This window comes from Apis laboriosa, unplaced genomic scaffold, assembly GCF_014066325.1.
Source record: "Apis laboriosa isolate Shangri-la unplaced genomic scaffold, ASM1406632v1 scaffold71_cov137, whole genome shotgun sequence".
In the NCBI taxonomy this organism is placed as follows: Eukaryota; Metazoa; Arthropoda; class Insecta; order Hymenoptera; family Apidae; genus Apis; species Apis laboriosa.
In genome coordinates this window covers 1330325-1347240 of record NW_025224229.1, presented here as the reverse complement: position 1 = coordinate 1347240, position 16916 = coordinate 1330325, and the positions used below count along the sequence as shown (strand labels likewise).

The 16916-nt window shown below is 19.5% G+C and overlaps 1 protein-coding gene across 1 annotated transcript; it reads right to left on the bottom strand.

The window, feature by feature from the left end:
• Positions 1–2956: 2956 nt before the first annotated feature.
• Positions 2957–11294, bottom strand: LOC122719278 (odorant receptor 67b). Its single transcript, XM_043944943.1, has 6 exons — positions 11017–11294; positions 9721–10072; positions 8542–8772; positions 7029–7136; positions 6752–6907; positions 2957–3007 (listed from the first exon to the last, which is right to left on the bottom strand). Exons 1-6 carry the CDS (start codon positions 11271–11273, stop codon positions 2957–2959), a joined length of 1155 nt encoding a protein of 384 aa, XP_043800878.1. The 5' UTR covers positions 11274–11294.
• Between the last annotated feature and the right edge of the window lie 5622 nt (positions 11295–16916).

The following is a 16916-nucleotide window of genomic DNA, read 5'->3' as shown; positions in this document are numbered from 1 at the left end:
TAATAAAATTAAAGATTGTAAACATATGTATATAATATCTTTGTATATTTTTTAAAAAAATTATCTGCAATATAAATAATTATATAAATTCTATAAATTGTTATTTTATTATATATATATATATATATATTACATTATATTATATATATATATATTATATTATATATATTATATATATTCGTAAATTGTGAATAAATTAATTTAATGGATAAGTTGTAACACTATTAATCAAATAATGCTTACATAATATAATATACTTAGTTTACATTTATACATAAATCAGAAATTTTGTAATAACAATAAATTATTGATAAAAATTAATAATTTATTCATTATTTTACAAATGTATATTATTTCAATAACTTTAATTATAAATGATAATGTTAAATTATTAATATACATATCACCGCTAATATGATTATTTTATTAAACATATTACATTTGTTTTTATTTATTTTTGTGAATATTTTTAATTTATTTTACTTCATATAAAATATATTTAGTTATTGAATATTATATTTTGTATATTACATTGTATATTACATTATTTGATTTAAAAAAATCTTAATCAAAATTAAAATAACGCATCTTCCACGTAAGATTTTATTTTTGAAAACAAAAAATATATATAACAAATGTCATTTTTGATATATACTTATTGAAATATTAAAATAAAATTTTACTATTATATGGATATATGAAACTTGTTTCAAAACACGAAATTATAACATATATATAAGATTCTTTTCAAATAAGCATATTATATAAATAATTTTTATTAATATATATTTACTTATTAATTTTATTAATAAATAAAATTTGCATAAATTAAATTTAAATATGTTATTAGTAACTAATTACAACAACAATTAGATAACAACAATTTATATAGTAATCTCTTGTATTCGTGTGATATCATATATGAGTTCAAAATATATGGCATTTCTTTAATGTTTAAGTTAATTATGGCAATGCCCGCATATAATATTCTTATTACAATATTTTTATAATTGCAATTTTTTAAAAATTTTTTACACATTATCTAATAAATTAATCCTAATTTTTAAAAAAAATTTAATTGATTAAAAATTAATTGATTGATTCAATTTTCAGAAAATTATTTATTTTTAGAATGATCAAAATTCTTCTTGTCGTATTATAATATACTAGATTAATAAATAACAAATCCTAATTTTAATAAAATGTAATTTTTTAATTTTAAATTCAATTCTTTAAAAAAATTTTCTGACTTTATGAATTTTATGATTTTGATTTCCTAAATATGAATTCATTCCATATATTATGTTAGATAATCTATTTTTAATCGAATTCTTATTTGTAATTTCTCTTAATGATATTCAATAATTAATTCGAAATAAGCTTTTGTTTTTGTTGTTTTAATTTGTTTTAATTGTTTTAATTTTTTTGCATTACTATTTAAGATTTTATTATTTAAAGACTTTTTATACTATATTTACAATATTTCTTAAGTTAATATAGTTAATTTTATTATCAAGATTTGAGTTTCAATAATTTTAATATTAATTTTAAGTATATTAAAAAAGCTAATCTTCATTCATAGAATCAGATCTAGCATTCTTTTATTTATTGATATAGCTCATAATAATTTATTATAACTTAATAATAATTTCAATTTTAAAATCATTCAAAATTGACTTATAAATAAATCATGACAAAATATAATTTATAATAATATAATATAATAAATTTGATTTTTGGAAATAATTTTAGCTCAAACTTCTTATCTATATTCTTATCTGTTAAAATTAAATCTGAAAGTTGAAAATCTTTTCCAAAATCCAATTCCAAAAAGATATTTTCTGATTTTATTTTTGTATCATAAAGTTTATCAGTTTTCTATGAACATATGTACATAAGATTATTAAACCTGCATAATTTAAATTCAACAATAATTAAATGTAATTTAATAATAAGTGAACGTAATTTAATAAGTGAATGATATACAAATTGCTGAGATATTTTCTTTTCCATTATTATTTTTATATATAATTTTTTTATGAAATCCTGATTGATATAATTTTATAATAACATACATATAGTATAGTACACATTTATGCTTCTATAATGATAATATAAATATGATACAAATGTAATGAAAATTGAATTTCGATTATTATGTTTTTTGTTTATTCAATTCTAATATACATCATAAATCAGAATATAAATAAAATACAAAATAGAAGAAAAAGATTTATTAATTAATTTTTAATATTTTTATTAAATGATGGATTTGGATTTCAATAAATAAATTTAAACAATGATTGCTGAAATGTATCATCTAAACTTATTGTGTGCATCAAAGTATTGAGAAAAGTATTGAACGAAAAATATTTATCAGTTGATTCATTGCTGTCTATTCAACTTTCTTTTTTTGCACTTCATCGAATAAAATATAATAACGATTTTATCTATGCTTTGTATCATCTTATAATATTGAATTACAATAAATTTGTCGCAGTTTGTATAAGGTAAGCTTTTGTTAAACAAAATATATTTTATATTCTACAAAAAAAATTAATTATCCTTATATACATACCTTTATGTATTATATTACTTCAAAATGTCAGAATAATTAATTGTAATTGTAATTTAAAATAGTATGAGTTTCATATATATCATATATATCGTTTTAAAATTTTGAACATTATTATAATTGAAAGAAAAATCTTTAAAAGCAACAAAGATATAAATAGATATTAATATTTCAAAATATAATATATAAATATGATATATATTTTTTAAAAAAATTAATCATACTGAATAAATAAAATGCAATATTTCAAGTTTTTATTGCTTTACGTATATATATAATTAATAATATATTCAAATAATATATTTTCAATCTGTAAACATATTTTAATACATATTCATACATATTCCTATTTCTTAAGACGAAGTATAATGATCTTCGTAATTAATACATTGCATATAATATTGATATGTATGATGCTGAAGCCTTTAAGACCTAAAAATAATACATCAAAAGTAAAATAAAATAAAATATCAGATATAAATGTTTTATTTAGAAATGTTTTTAAAGTTATATAATATATCAATACAAAGTTAATATCAATATAGAGTTAAATTTTTGAAAAAATTTTTAAATTTTTTTGTTAAAAAACATGTTTAAAATCTAATAAAATTAATTAATAGATAAAAAACAATAAAAAAAATATATTTCATTTTCTGTTAAAAAAATATAAAATAATCTTTATTCTTTAAAATTATTTTAAAAATATTTATTACTTTATTACTTTTTCTAGTTTATTATTCCATACAATATAAGATTAATTATAGCCATCAATAGTTTTATTTAAGCAAAAATTATATTTATAATTATGAAAAGGAATTATTTTTTCAAATGTAAAAGAAGGAAAAGTGAAATTTACAATTTCTGAAAAATATCTTTAAATTTCACCTAACAAAAAATGAAGATATGATATGACAATTATGATTACATATCAAAGACATATATATTTTATATCAATTTTATATAATTACATATAGATTTTATATCAAAAAGATATAATTATTTTAAGAGTAAAAAAATATTAGATATATTTTTTTTTATCATGAAATTTTACTAGAAATAGCTTTAATAATAGAAAATGCTGAAATATGCCCAATGAATATACTTGTTTGCAACAAATACAAAATTCAAACTGTTAATGAATCATGATAAAAAAACTAATAAAGAGCAAACATCAAGCATTAGCTATTTAGAAGATTCATTTTCTAAAATTCTATTATCTCAATCATTAAAAGAAAACTTAAAAAATATTTAGCTAACAATTAACTTTTTTAATTATTATTCTTATAAGTTCAAGTGTTAAATAAAATTGAGAAAGTTCTATTTCAATAGTTTGTTTCTCCTAACTAATAATAATATATGTTATCAGTATGATACATATGATAACTGCACCTCATCATCATTGTAATTGCCATTTGATAGAACACTGCTACAACAGTTCAAATCTATATGAGTACATCATTGCTTAAGCGATTTATAATAGTCTATATGAATTGAATCTGCATGAATTTATTATAGTATAATTTATATATAATAAGCTCATTATAATACTGAAAAAGAAAAATATTTTACATTAGAAAGTTATACATGTAAGCTGTTTATTAGAAACACAAAGTTCTCAAGCAATAAGAGAAAATGTTTAAAAAAAAAACAAAAATGAAAAAATGATTTATTGGTTCATTGGAAATATCTTTGATCTAAATCTTGATCTGATATGAAAAGACATATTGATAGTATTGGAAATTGAAAGAAATTCATCTAATTATTCTCGTCCACGAAAAATAGAATGAGTCTTTTATTCTTGGGTGAAACTCTTTTCTATTTATGGAGAAAGTCGGTTTTTTTTTAAAAGGTCTTTGATCGATTTTGAGAAAGTATTCTCGCAATAATATTTGTTCTTGTAACTCGTAGTAATCTAATAACAGACTTAAATAAGAATATTGTTTCATAAAAGAAAAATAAATATCAGTTTTTAATATATTTTAAGAAATTTTATTTTTTTTGATAAAGTTTCATTTCTTTGATAAACAATTTTCTTTGATTGGAGATTTATTTTAGAAAGAAAATATATTGCTAAAATTTAAGATTTATCAGAAAAAATTAAGAAAGAAATTCATAGGATCAAAAGTTAAAAGAGAGAATGAAAAAGTAAAATTAATGAATTTTAAAAGATGAAATTCAAATCTATCGTTATGTGATTTTTCTCTAAAGTTTAAAACAAATGTCACAATGTTAATTGTATAGAAAATATATGTAAATATAAAATTGTACAATATCTCTTTTAAGACAAAAGAATCATTTTAATATAGTAACGAAACAGTTATAAAATTGAAATTGAAAAATGCATATTAAAAAAATATTCTGTTATAAAATATATCAGAGATTTCAAAAACAAAATTGAATTTAAAATCAAGTCACTTCAAAAGAAAAAATTAATTTTATGAGCATTGACAATTATAGCGAAAGATTAAAATCAACATGCTTAAAAATTAAGAAAAATCAATCATTACTGACATCTATATTCATTTAAAATTATAATAAATTTTATACTTCACATAAAACCAATCAATCAATTATTCTTAAATATTTTAATTGTTTAATTTATTTAATTTTAAATTGTATTAAATAAAGATGATGTTATTAATAAAGCATTAATAACAAATTATTAATATAACAAATTATTAATTAAAAACACGAAATAATATGCTAATTAATTAATATCTTTCAAATGACATTAGTCTTAAAGCTAATTTTTTATAAAAAGTTTTCATTAGAACAAAAAATAGCATTATTATAATATATTATATAGTATATAATATATATAATTTTTGTTATTATAATATGTATAATATATTATAATATATATTATATATATTATATAATATATAATATATATTATACATTATATTTGGTTATTTATTTATTTAACAATATATATGGTGTTTAAATAAAATGTTATATATATATATATTTTTTTTACGTTTGATCGAAAAATTTCTGAATTTTTATTATTAAAATAAATTCATTATTAAAATGAAACAAAGTATTAATGCAATAATGTCAACTAAATAAAATATGTAATTCTAATTATTAGAAAAAGATAAGAAAAAATAGAAAAGTGTGAAAATAAAAGTATAAAAAAATTATTAAAAATATATAGAATGAAAGAATGTATCTATAAATCTATTAGTACAAATATGAAATATTCTTTTATATGTCTCATGGCTTAAATTTTTAAATTTTTTAAATTTTTTATTTGAAAGATTCTTGTTTTTTAGTTAATCTATTCTAAATTTTGCAGTTTATTTATCCTAAATTTAATTAACAAAATTTGTAAGAATATTGATTTTAATCTATAGTAAATCCAATATAATCAATATAAATCCAATATAAATCCAATATAAATCTCAATATAAATAGAATTTAACATTGTTCAGACATTGGACAGATGGCATAGGGTGATGTTGCAAGGACAATGCCGTTTTTGAGAAAAAAATTTGTCTCTTCGCTTTGTATATATATAGAAACATTTCGGCGTGGCTAGAGTGTCAATGTGATTCTGGAGCTTGAAATAGCATTTTCCAGATTGGATGTCAGTTTCAACGGCAATCAGCATTATTCTACTTGAGAAGAGTTATTGCAAACACTTGCGGAACAGTTTCCTGAGAAAACAACAGACTTTGTGGGTGGCATAGTCCTCAATCTTATTTAAGAATTTTCCTTAGATTGGGAGCTGAATCAGGAGACTAATCCAATGTTATTGGTCGCTTGTGTCCACTGAAGACGCGCGATTTCGCGAGATGAATATAGAGGGTTTTAGAAGGTACCATAGAAATCCACCAGTATTTTAGGAGAATTTTTTGAACGTCAGAATATTCAGAATATTCAGAATCTTTGAATCTTTCGAATCTTTCTTTTAGAATCCTCCTTAAGAATCTTTTGAATTTAGAACTCTACCGAACTCTATTCTAACTTCAAATCTTAGTGATAATATAAACTGTCGTTAGCATATGAACTTTGCTTTTGATTTTTTTACAATCGAATTTGTTAATAGCGAACTTTGTAATAATTATTTTTATTATTATATACCATAGCTTCAGAAACGATTAGAGCTAACAAACATATTATGTATCTTTAAAAACATTTTTAATATATTAAAATAAATAAAATTGGACTTACATTTGCGAAGCCTTGCATAGATAAATCCATAAATTTTCCAGCAGTAATTGTTAATCGTTTTTGTGATCTTACCATAAGAAGAATCATTATACCTCTGTTCTTAGGATTTAATAAATACCAAGGTGATTCATAAGCTGAAGTACTAACTGACAGACTCTAAAATAAAATAAGTGTACATATATTTATTTGTATATTAATTTAAAAAAAATATATTTTCATAAATATATATATATAAATATAAATATATGTAATAAATATATCTTAATTATATACTAACTTTATTACTAAGATATTCTCCAGCAATGGAAAAAATAAAAGCTTCCAAGGTAATAGCAATGTAAAAGAATGATATTCTTATAAGTAATTTTAAATTTGAATTAAGCGCCTACAATAATAGAAATTTTTATAAGCTATAAAGTATATATATATATATATATATATATATATATATATATATATATATATATGTGATGAAATATTTTTAAAAGAAACTGAAAACAGATGATCCCATGCTATTTCACTTTCGACTAATTTATTATAACGATTGAATAGAAAAGAATTTTTGAATGATACATTTCTGGACAAAATAATAGCACATTATAATTTTTATTATTCTTCTAATAAAATTTATTTAAATTTTAGATATATAAAATCCATATAAAATCTTTTCATTATATCATTTTAATTTTTCATAAAAAAATTTTGGAAAATAAGAATTTGTAAAAATAAATTATATTAATTGTATTTTATACAGTTCACTATTTTCTATATTAATATATAATATAAAAAAGAATACTTTATACGATGTAAAATTTGAATAAATTACATTTTACAATTTCGAAATACTAAAAATCATAGAGTGTTTCTATTATTTTATCTGGAAATAATAAACAAACTTTAGTGCTTGATTTCTCTTGAACAGTCTGAATAGTGTTGTATTCGCATATGCGCACATTGATATATTATTTGGAATAGAAAATTATATGGTAGATGAATTTTGATTCGATTAAATTGAATACTATATGTTTAAAAGAATACAGATATTAGCCCATTATATATAAAGACAAGTTTTTAGTAATTTTTCAGTAAATATTATTTCGTATGCATAAAAAATGAAATATTTATTATTATATTAATAGTAAATATTTATTATTATAGGAACACGTAATATTTAAAAATTCAAATAAATTTTAGCAATCTTAAGTTTGTCTGTTGCCTATTTTAATTTCCTCTTAATCATGTCATTCTGCATTTATATCTCCATTTATATCTAAAATTGTGCTTTCTTTAACTTTTCTAAACACAATTTTTTAGTTTTTCTTTTATAATATTTTATTTTATTTTTTTTCAATTATTATTCTTTAGTTATAGATTTGCCAAAAATTTTTTCATAAATTTAATGAATAATGAATAAACATCAGATATTTTTTATTTACAGAATTTTCAATTGAATAATTAAATTAGTATTTATTTAATTATTAAAATTAATATTTAATTAAGATTTTCTACATTTTATATACTAGAATTAAATGATATATAAGAAACATAGTATTTACTTTTATATATACTTACAAGCATTTACTTATTTTTATGCATATGATTCATTGTTCTTAAATCATAAAATAAATAAAGAGATATACCTTATAAGAGAATTGTGAGTATTTATTTCAATAGTACCATTAAAAAATGAACAGATTAGAAATGAATCAAATTTTCAATATATAAGAATTATAATCAAAATATATTATAATCAAAATTAATATAAAGTATAAAAAATTTTATATACTTACAACTACTATTAAAAATCCTATACAACATATAATGACAGTATTACATATTAATTGCAATAAAGCAATATATGAGAATAAACTTTCAATATATTCGGAACCAACAATAATCCGATAATGTCTATCAATTAAAGATTTAATGATAATTCTGGATGATTCGGGTTTTTCATCCTTGATAGAAATATTTTTCAAAGTCTTATGCAATATTTCTATTTGCCCGCCAGTATGAAATATCTAAATAATAATTACTATAATTAGATAGGATGTTTATATAATTATTTATACAAAATTTAAATGTATAAAAAATTACAGAATGCATATGATATGCAAAAATATATAAAATATCTGAAATATGATATATATGATACATACGATTTTTTAGCAATTTTAAATAATAGGATATAATTTTATAATAATATAATAATAGGAGTATAATTATATTATTAAGGAGTATAATATTTTAAAAAAAAAACAATTTTTTAATCAATCATTCTTATAAAATTTACTGAATATTTCAATACTAAAGAATGATATAATAATAAAGAAAATTTAAATAATTTTCGAATTTTTAAACTTTTTCTTATGTTTTTACGATTCAGAACTTAAAATTCAAATAAGAAATAAATAATCTATATAATGTTAATTCAAGAATGTCATGAATTCATAAAACATGAATTCATTTTTATATTACCCATAATAATTCAATAATTAAATTTACTAACTTATTTCAATAGTTTATATAGAAAAAAAAATATAAAAACTTAATTTTTACAAGCCAAAAAAATGATTGTTATTATTCATCTAGCTAATCATGTATCTGTTTGTTGAAAAGTTTAATTGAAATTTATTAAAATTAATTTTTTTTTAAAATAGATACTCTTTCAAAAGTTTTGAAAGTTTCGGAATCTTTGTAAACTTTTCCGTGTTTTTAAATTTAAAAATCAAATTTCGATCTATCATTCTTAATATTCATGCAAAGAAAAATTTTATATTTGTAAAATTTTTATAAAATAAGTAAAAATCAATATAATTTCTTAAACATTATTTTATATCTAAAAATATACATATATCGTATATTTACATAATACTTACATAATATTTACATAATATTTAGATTATTAATCAAATAAAAATAAATATTAAAAATAAATATTTTTAATTATTATATCAAAATAAACTTACCAATGTTATTATTAAGGCGTCTAACACAGCAATACCAGATGCTATAAAAAATAGTTGAATAAATTGTACGATAAATACATACTCATATATTGGACTTTCATCATATGTAAAAGGAAGATCCATTTTTATTAATAATTCTGATGATAAATTAGATCGATTTCCTTGATCATGATGATTTAATTCCAGAAATACACCGACATACATAAAAACAGCAGTAGCGTATATACCCATAATTAAATTTGAACAATAATATGCGAGTTCGGTTTTTTTTATCATATCATCTACAGTAAAATCGGCAGCGAAAGCATTAGTCCAATCATGATACATGCCTATTAATATATTTTTAAATATTCTGTAATAAATATAAAAAATTGAAAAAAAAATTTTTTAAATAATCTTTCAATTAATCTTTTTTATTTTTAGAGATCTTTCATTTTTCATATTTTAATTTATCATTTTTATAATAAATAAATAATTTTTACTTTATTTCATGATCTAGAAAATTAAAAGCATTAATTCAAATAAAGTTAAATTCAAATCGATCAAAATTACAAACTTATAAATTATAATAGTTATAATATTACTTAATAATTTTAATTAATTTTATATATAATTTCCTTAACTAATTTTTCCTTTGTCTTTATTTTTAAATATCTTTAACAATCATAAAATTTGAAAATCTAAATATAAGAGATCATGATTCTTAAATTGTAATTCACGGATTTTTATATTTTTGAGAATTAATAAAAATTCACAAAAATTTTTTGAACTTTTTTAAATTAAAAATTTAACATTTTATGTTAATTTATTATACATTATACATGTAAAAATTTAACATTTAATTTTATGAAGAATATAATAAAAATTCCATAAATTTAATTAACTTTTTATTAAAGTCATTAACATTTATCAAAAAAAGATAATAGTTAGAGATTTTGCAAAATATATATCATATAAAATTATAAATATCAGTAATATTCTTAATCTAACAAAATTTAAGAACCACTATAATAAATATTATATCAGATATTTCTATATACATGTAATATCGACAACAAAATACAATACCAAAAAAAATTATTTATATATAAAATAAAAAATAATTTTAGGCTAAAATAATATTTAATTTCTAACAATAATAATATTATACAATATTAGTTATGAAATATTCTATTTTTATAATATATTATTTATCGAATATTATTTTATATATTTATATTTATATATATTATTATATATAAATTATATTATATATATAATTAATCATCATATTAAAATTTAAAGGATATAACTTACTCGCGTTTAGTCCAAAAATTAATTAATTTAAAACACAATAGACTATACGGCAAAGTAGTGCTTATGCTATCAATTAAATCTGCCAAATTATCAAAATCAATGTGATTTAATATATATCGATATTGAAATATTTGTGCACACATCATAATAATAACCCATATAAATCGAACAATAATTTCATAGGATGATTTTGGCCAAATTCCAGTCAATCTCAGACCAAATACTATTGGATGGCTGATACTTCTGATAGGTATCATTTCAAACGAAATATATTGGTTTCATGAATTATATGTTTGATATTCAATTTTATTTCTGCACAAAACGATCGAAAATATTTTATCCTAAACTGTTCATGCATAGGCAACTGAACACAATGTACTGAAAATATTTACAGTGAGAAAAAACTTCTTGCACATTGGCCATATTTCTATGAAATATTCATATCGTACGAAGAATACAAAAGTTATAAGATGGAAGCTATAAATATATAATCAAAGAAAAAGAACAAGTTTATGCAATTTTCCCAAACATCTAATATTTCCTCCTAGAATTAAATAAATTTGCATCATGAAAGTTCATTTTAATTTTGTTTAATTCATAAATAAATATTTTGATATATTCCATGAATCTATTACAAAAAGAAAATAAATTTATTATTAAAACTTGGTAAGTTTCTATAGATATTTTATAGATATTTTTATATTTTATAGATTCATTATTAATTTTAAAACATTTTTATATTACAAAATATTTAAAGATATTTTAACATACTAAAATTAAAACATATATAATTATAGTATAATCATGATTAATATATTAAAATTATTTATTTATATATTATTATATTTTGTATTTATAATTATTTCTTTATAAAAGATATACAAATATATATATATATACATAGAAGAAATCAGTAACATAGTAAGTAATACTTTCAATCTTTTTATATTTGCATACGAATCAATATATTTTTCAAGTATTATTTTTTATATCAAATTAAAATTTTATATATCACCAAAGTAAAATTAATTTATTTTATAAAATATAATAACAAGCAAAAGTATAAATATTTAGTGTTTGTAAGATTAAGATAAATAATAATTGAAATATAATTTCAATTATATATATATATATATAAATATAATAATTTCAATTATTTTATGAAAATTAAATTATTATAATTACTAGCTAATAAATAGATATGATACTTTATTTTTATTTATATTAATAATGTATAGATTATTTTAAAAAATGAGAATCTCATTTAATATTTACAACTTTAATATTTTAATATTTGTATTTACATAAGGTAATATTGTAAATTAATATTTTTTCCATTTTCCTATTTCCATTGTTCTTTTCTGAAGCTCATAATCTATTTTTTTTTTTTTTTAATTATTTAGATGTATCATAGTTAATATCAGGGTTTTATATTGACTATTTTATTATTATTATTATCAAAAAATTTTGATTAATTTTTCATTATTTTCATTGTGTATTTTATATATCCGCTGAAAAATCACTTTATCTTCATTATATTGAATTAACAACTATTGATAATTAATTGAAAAATATCTAAATAATATTTTTTTCTCATGATCTTTTTAATTTTTACTAAAAAGACCAATATTTTTTATATGAAAAACAGATAGATCATAACAAAAATCATAACATAAATGTATATATCTTCGAATTTCATGGTTTGTTTTACTTTTAATATTTTTCATTAATAAAGTTCAATAGTAAGACTTTCTATCTGATTAAAATTTATTTTTGTCTTATTAAATCATATCTGCCTTATATTTCTAGCAAGTTTGACATCAAAGTACAATAATGTAGAGACTGTATAGGACAACATAAAAAACAAATGATTATATATGAAAGAAAAACTAGAAAAAAACTTTAGAAAAAGATCGGATTAAACTTCGAAAATTCTGAAACAACAGTATTGGCAACAATACTGAAAATTAAAAGAAAAAGATAAAAATGACTATGATTTATCTAAGAAAATGACAATAAAAATTCCATCACAAAGAAAGATATACAACATTTTACATCAAGAGAAAAGATATTACATGTATGAGAAAAGATATCATATGTAAAGATATTTAATATTCAAGAAAAAAGAATCAAAGCGAGTTATGTAATTATGCATAGATTGTTTCGGATAATATAAATTACATGGTAAGACAAGATCTTAATAAATAGACAGAGAGAGAATAATTCCAATTATAAAATTATTCAGCCTTTATAATTAAATATCAATATGATAAATTATATATTATTGAGATAATATATATATAATTATATATTATATATTAATGAGATATGATTTGTAAACAATAAAGCGATGAGATTTGATTTATTAATGAGATTGGCTTATCAATTATTGTTTAAGAAAAGATGGCAGCATTATTTTACTAAAAGATAATGCAGACTGTGATGTTATTGATGAAGAAACAAGTATTCCAAAAGTTTATCTAATGATGAACTAATATAATGATTGCATTGAAAATGTAAGGTATGTGAAAAAATTTTTTCTCAATATTGTATTAGATTGGAAAGAAAGTTCTTGCGATTTTTTACTATTAAATTCAAATGTACATATCTCAACTCAAAAAACTTTATTAATCAAAATAAAGATCATTGCAATCAATGCACTTTTAGCAATGAGAAACAAGTTTTATTATTCCGATTAAATAAAATTCTGGAGTCCTGAAGGCGACAAACTTCTTGAATGCCATTTCAGCATCTCTTCAGAGATTTAAAACATTTCTCATGCAAAAAGTTGTCGAAGTGCTTGAAAAAAGTGGTAATTGGTAGGCAAAAAATATGGCGAATATGATAGATAAGATAGAGTTTCATAAATCAATTTGTTCAACTTTTGAAGGATCGGTTGGGCAACACATAGGCAAAAAAAGATAGGACCATTTCTGTTGACCAGTGCTAGATACAAACATTGAAATTTTTCATGTATTTCGTTGATTTGGTGGCAGTACTTTTTAGCTGTAATGATTTCACGAGGATTCAGAAAGTTGTGATGAATCAAATCGGTCACAGATTAAACTGTCGCCATGATTTTCTTTTTTGGTGAAACTTTGGCTTTGGGAAATGTTGTGGAGTTTTGTCGTGGTCTAGCCAGTGAACCGATCATCACCAATTGTCATAAAGAATCCATTTTTCATTACACATTACAATTTTTCATTTTTATTGCGCAAGAGAAAGGCAGACGACATTTCAAAACGATAACTTTTTTGATGTTCGTTTAATTCGTGCGGAATCCATTTATCAAATTTTTTTGTTTTTCCAATTTTTTGTAGATAGTTACAGATTATTGTACGCGTTACGCCCAATTCAGAAGCAAACTCCTGAACGATTGTTGAACAAGGATTGGCTTCAACTAGGATCTTTAAATTATTGTTGTCAACATCTAATGGCCGACCATTGCGCTTATCGTCTTCAAGGTTCTCGTCATCTCCTCGAAATTTTTTAAACCACCATTGTGTTGTATGTTCGTTAGTATGTTCGTTAATGGTTTTAAGACCAAATGTTCGTTGATATCGCGAGCCGTTTTGGCAGCTTTCTGACCTAGTTTGAAAATGGAATAGGAAAATTGTTCGAATCTGTTTCTTTCATTATATTTTCAACACTCCGAGAAATCAGAAAAATTAATTTGAAAATAAAATTAATCATAAAGCGAAAAATGCATTTTAAAATTATATACAAAGTCAATGCAATTTAACACTAACTTAATCGAAAATAGAGCATTTAAAATCAAAATAACAAAAATCGTAAGAACTTTCTTTCCAATCTAATATATCATGTATATTAAAAGTATTTCAAATATGTGTTTACTTTATTTTACTATATTTTTTTTTTTTTTATTATGCAATGGAAAAGAAAGCAAATATTAATCTTAAATTTGAGATTATAGTATGAGATTATTCCCACATTTGAATTCACGTATTCTGAAACAACTAACAAATGAGTTTGTAAATAATATTAATATAAGAATTAATCATTTTTTTTGTGATTCATATAAGTTATGAAGTCATATGATTCATAAATCTTTTTTCTTTTTTTCGAAAAAAAATAAGAACAATCCAGCATTATCTGATGAATTTAATATAGCAATATAAATAGATTAATATCAGAAACGATTTTGTGAAAAGTTCGATTTTTTTTAAGATTCAAAAATGACAGATTATTATTATGTATATTTTTATGAAACATAAATTCGATGTGCTTAATTAATTTAAAGATTTCAAACGTAAAATTTTAAACAAAAAAGCCTATATAAATATTAAGATCATAGAATATGCCTTAAATATTGTAATGAAAAAAATAAAAAAATATTTAATATCTTTATAAAATTTAATACTGTTATTTTATATATACTGTAGCAAAATGAGAAATAACAAGATAACTGCACAATAGTTAAGTATTTAAAAATCATAATATAAACTAATAATGTATTTACATTTCTATGAAAGCTATAAATATTGTCAGCTAATTATGATAAAAATAATACATCAAAGTTTAGACTAGAAAAAAAATTTACACTTTTACACGGAGAAAATGATAAGATTTAATTATATAATTTTCAATGTTTTTCAAGATAATTATATAATATATATAATATATATAATATAAATTTTATATACATATGTCAATGACTATCATATAAAAAGATTATTATATACTAGTTTCCATAAAAATCAAATTGAAAGACACAATCATGCTTGTTTATACTTACATAATGTTTATATTTAATGTTTATATTCCCGAATAAATATTTTAGTTTATCTCTCGAGTTTTGTTATTGCATGTATATATCATTAACACAAATATATTATGTCACTATTGTTGCAAACATACCATTGCAAAACATACCATTTCAACGAATAATATTCGTCTGCAAACAGTGTTCTCTTGGGCGGCAATCAAAGGATCTAAAAATTTGTAAATAAAAAAAATATTTGATCAAACTATAATAATTTCAATGAATTTAATATTGACTAAAACATTCACAATCGCAAATTTCAATGCGGATATGGTACTTTTATTGCTTATGAACAGCTCACGAATAACTCTAAATGTAGCCAGATGCAATATTACAAAATTCAGAAAAATGTAAAAGATAATATTATTGACAATCAGATAAGAATTCAAGAATAAACGTAATTTTTTATATCAATTATAGCAATTTCTTGTATCAAAAAAATTAAAAAAATATTTTGGAAGTGATTGTAACATTTCTTTCATATAACATTTCTTGTTATTTTTTTTTTATTATCGTAGTTTAAAATTTTATAGCTTCATAATACAAATTTTATTTTATAAACTTACTTATCGAAATAAATAATAAAAATAAATCATTTTTTCGGAAATCTTCAAAACTATGTCTGAATCTAATTAATTTTGTTTCTTTTTTGTAAATTTTTATAAAATTAAACAGGTATGTTCTGTAAATCATAATAGAAATTTTCATAATATAAGTAGACATTAAAATATGAAAATGAACATGAATATATTATTTATTTGTAAATTATCTATACAATCCCGCAGAAATTGCTTTTAAAATAATGTATGCAAACTATTTGTAGACAATGTCTAAATCAATGTAGATTGGCTTTATAAATAAAATAATATATATATATATATATATATATATATATAATAGAATTTGGTTTATTTAAACAAGTCTAAGAACAAAAAATCATTAACCTGATAGTGTAAATTCATTCATTTGTATTTTTATTGGTTAATTTAACATATATTTTATATATAATATTATTTCATTTTATATAATATACAATTCAATTTTTTCTTTGATATATATATAATTTATTCCTTAAAACAAATAAATAATTGTACGTATTTATTATAAAAATATATTA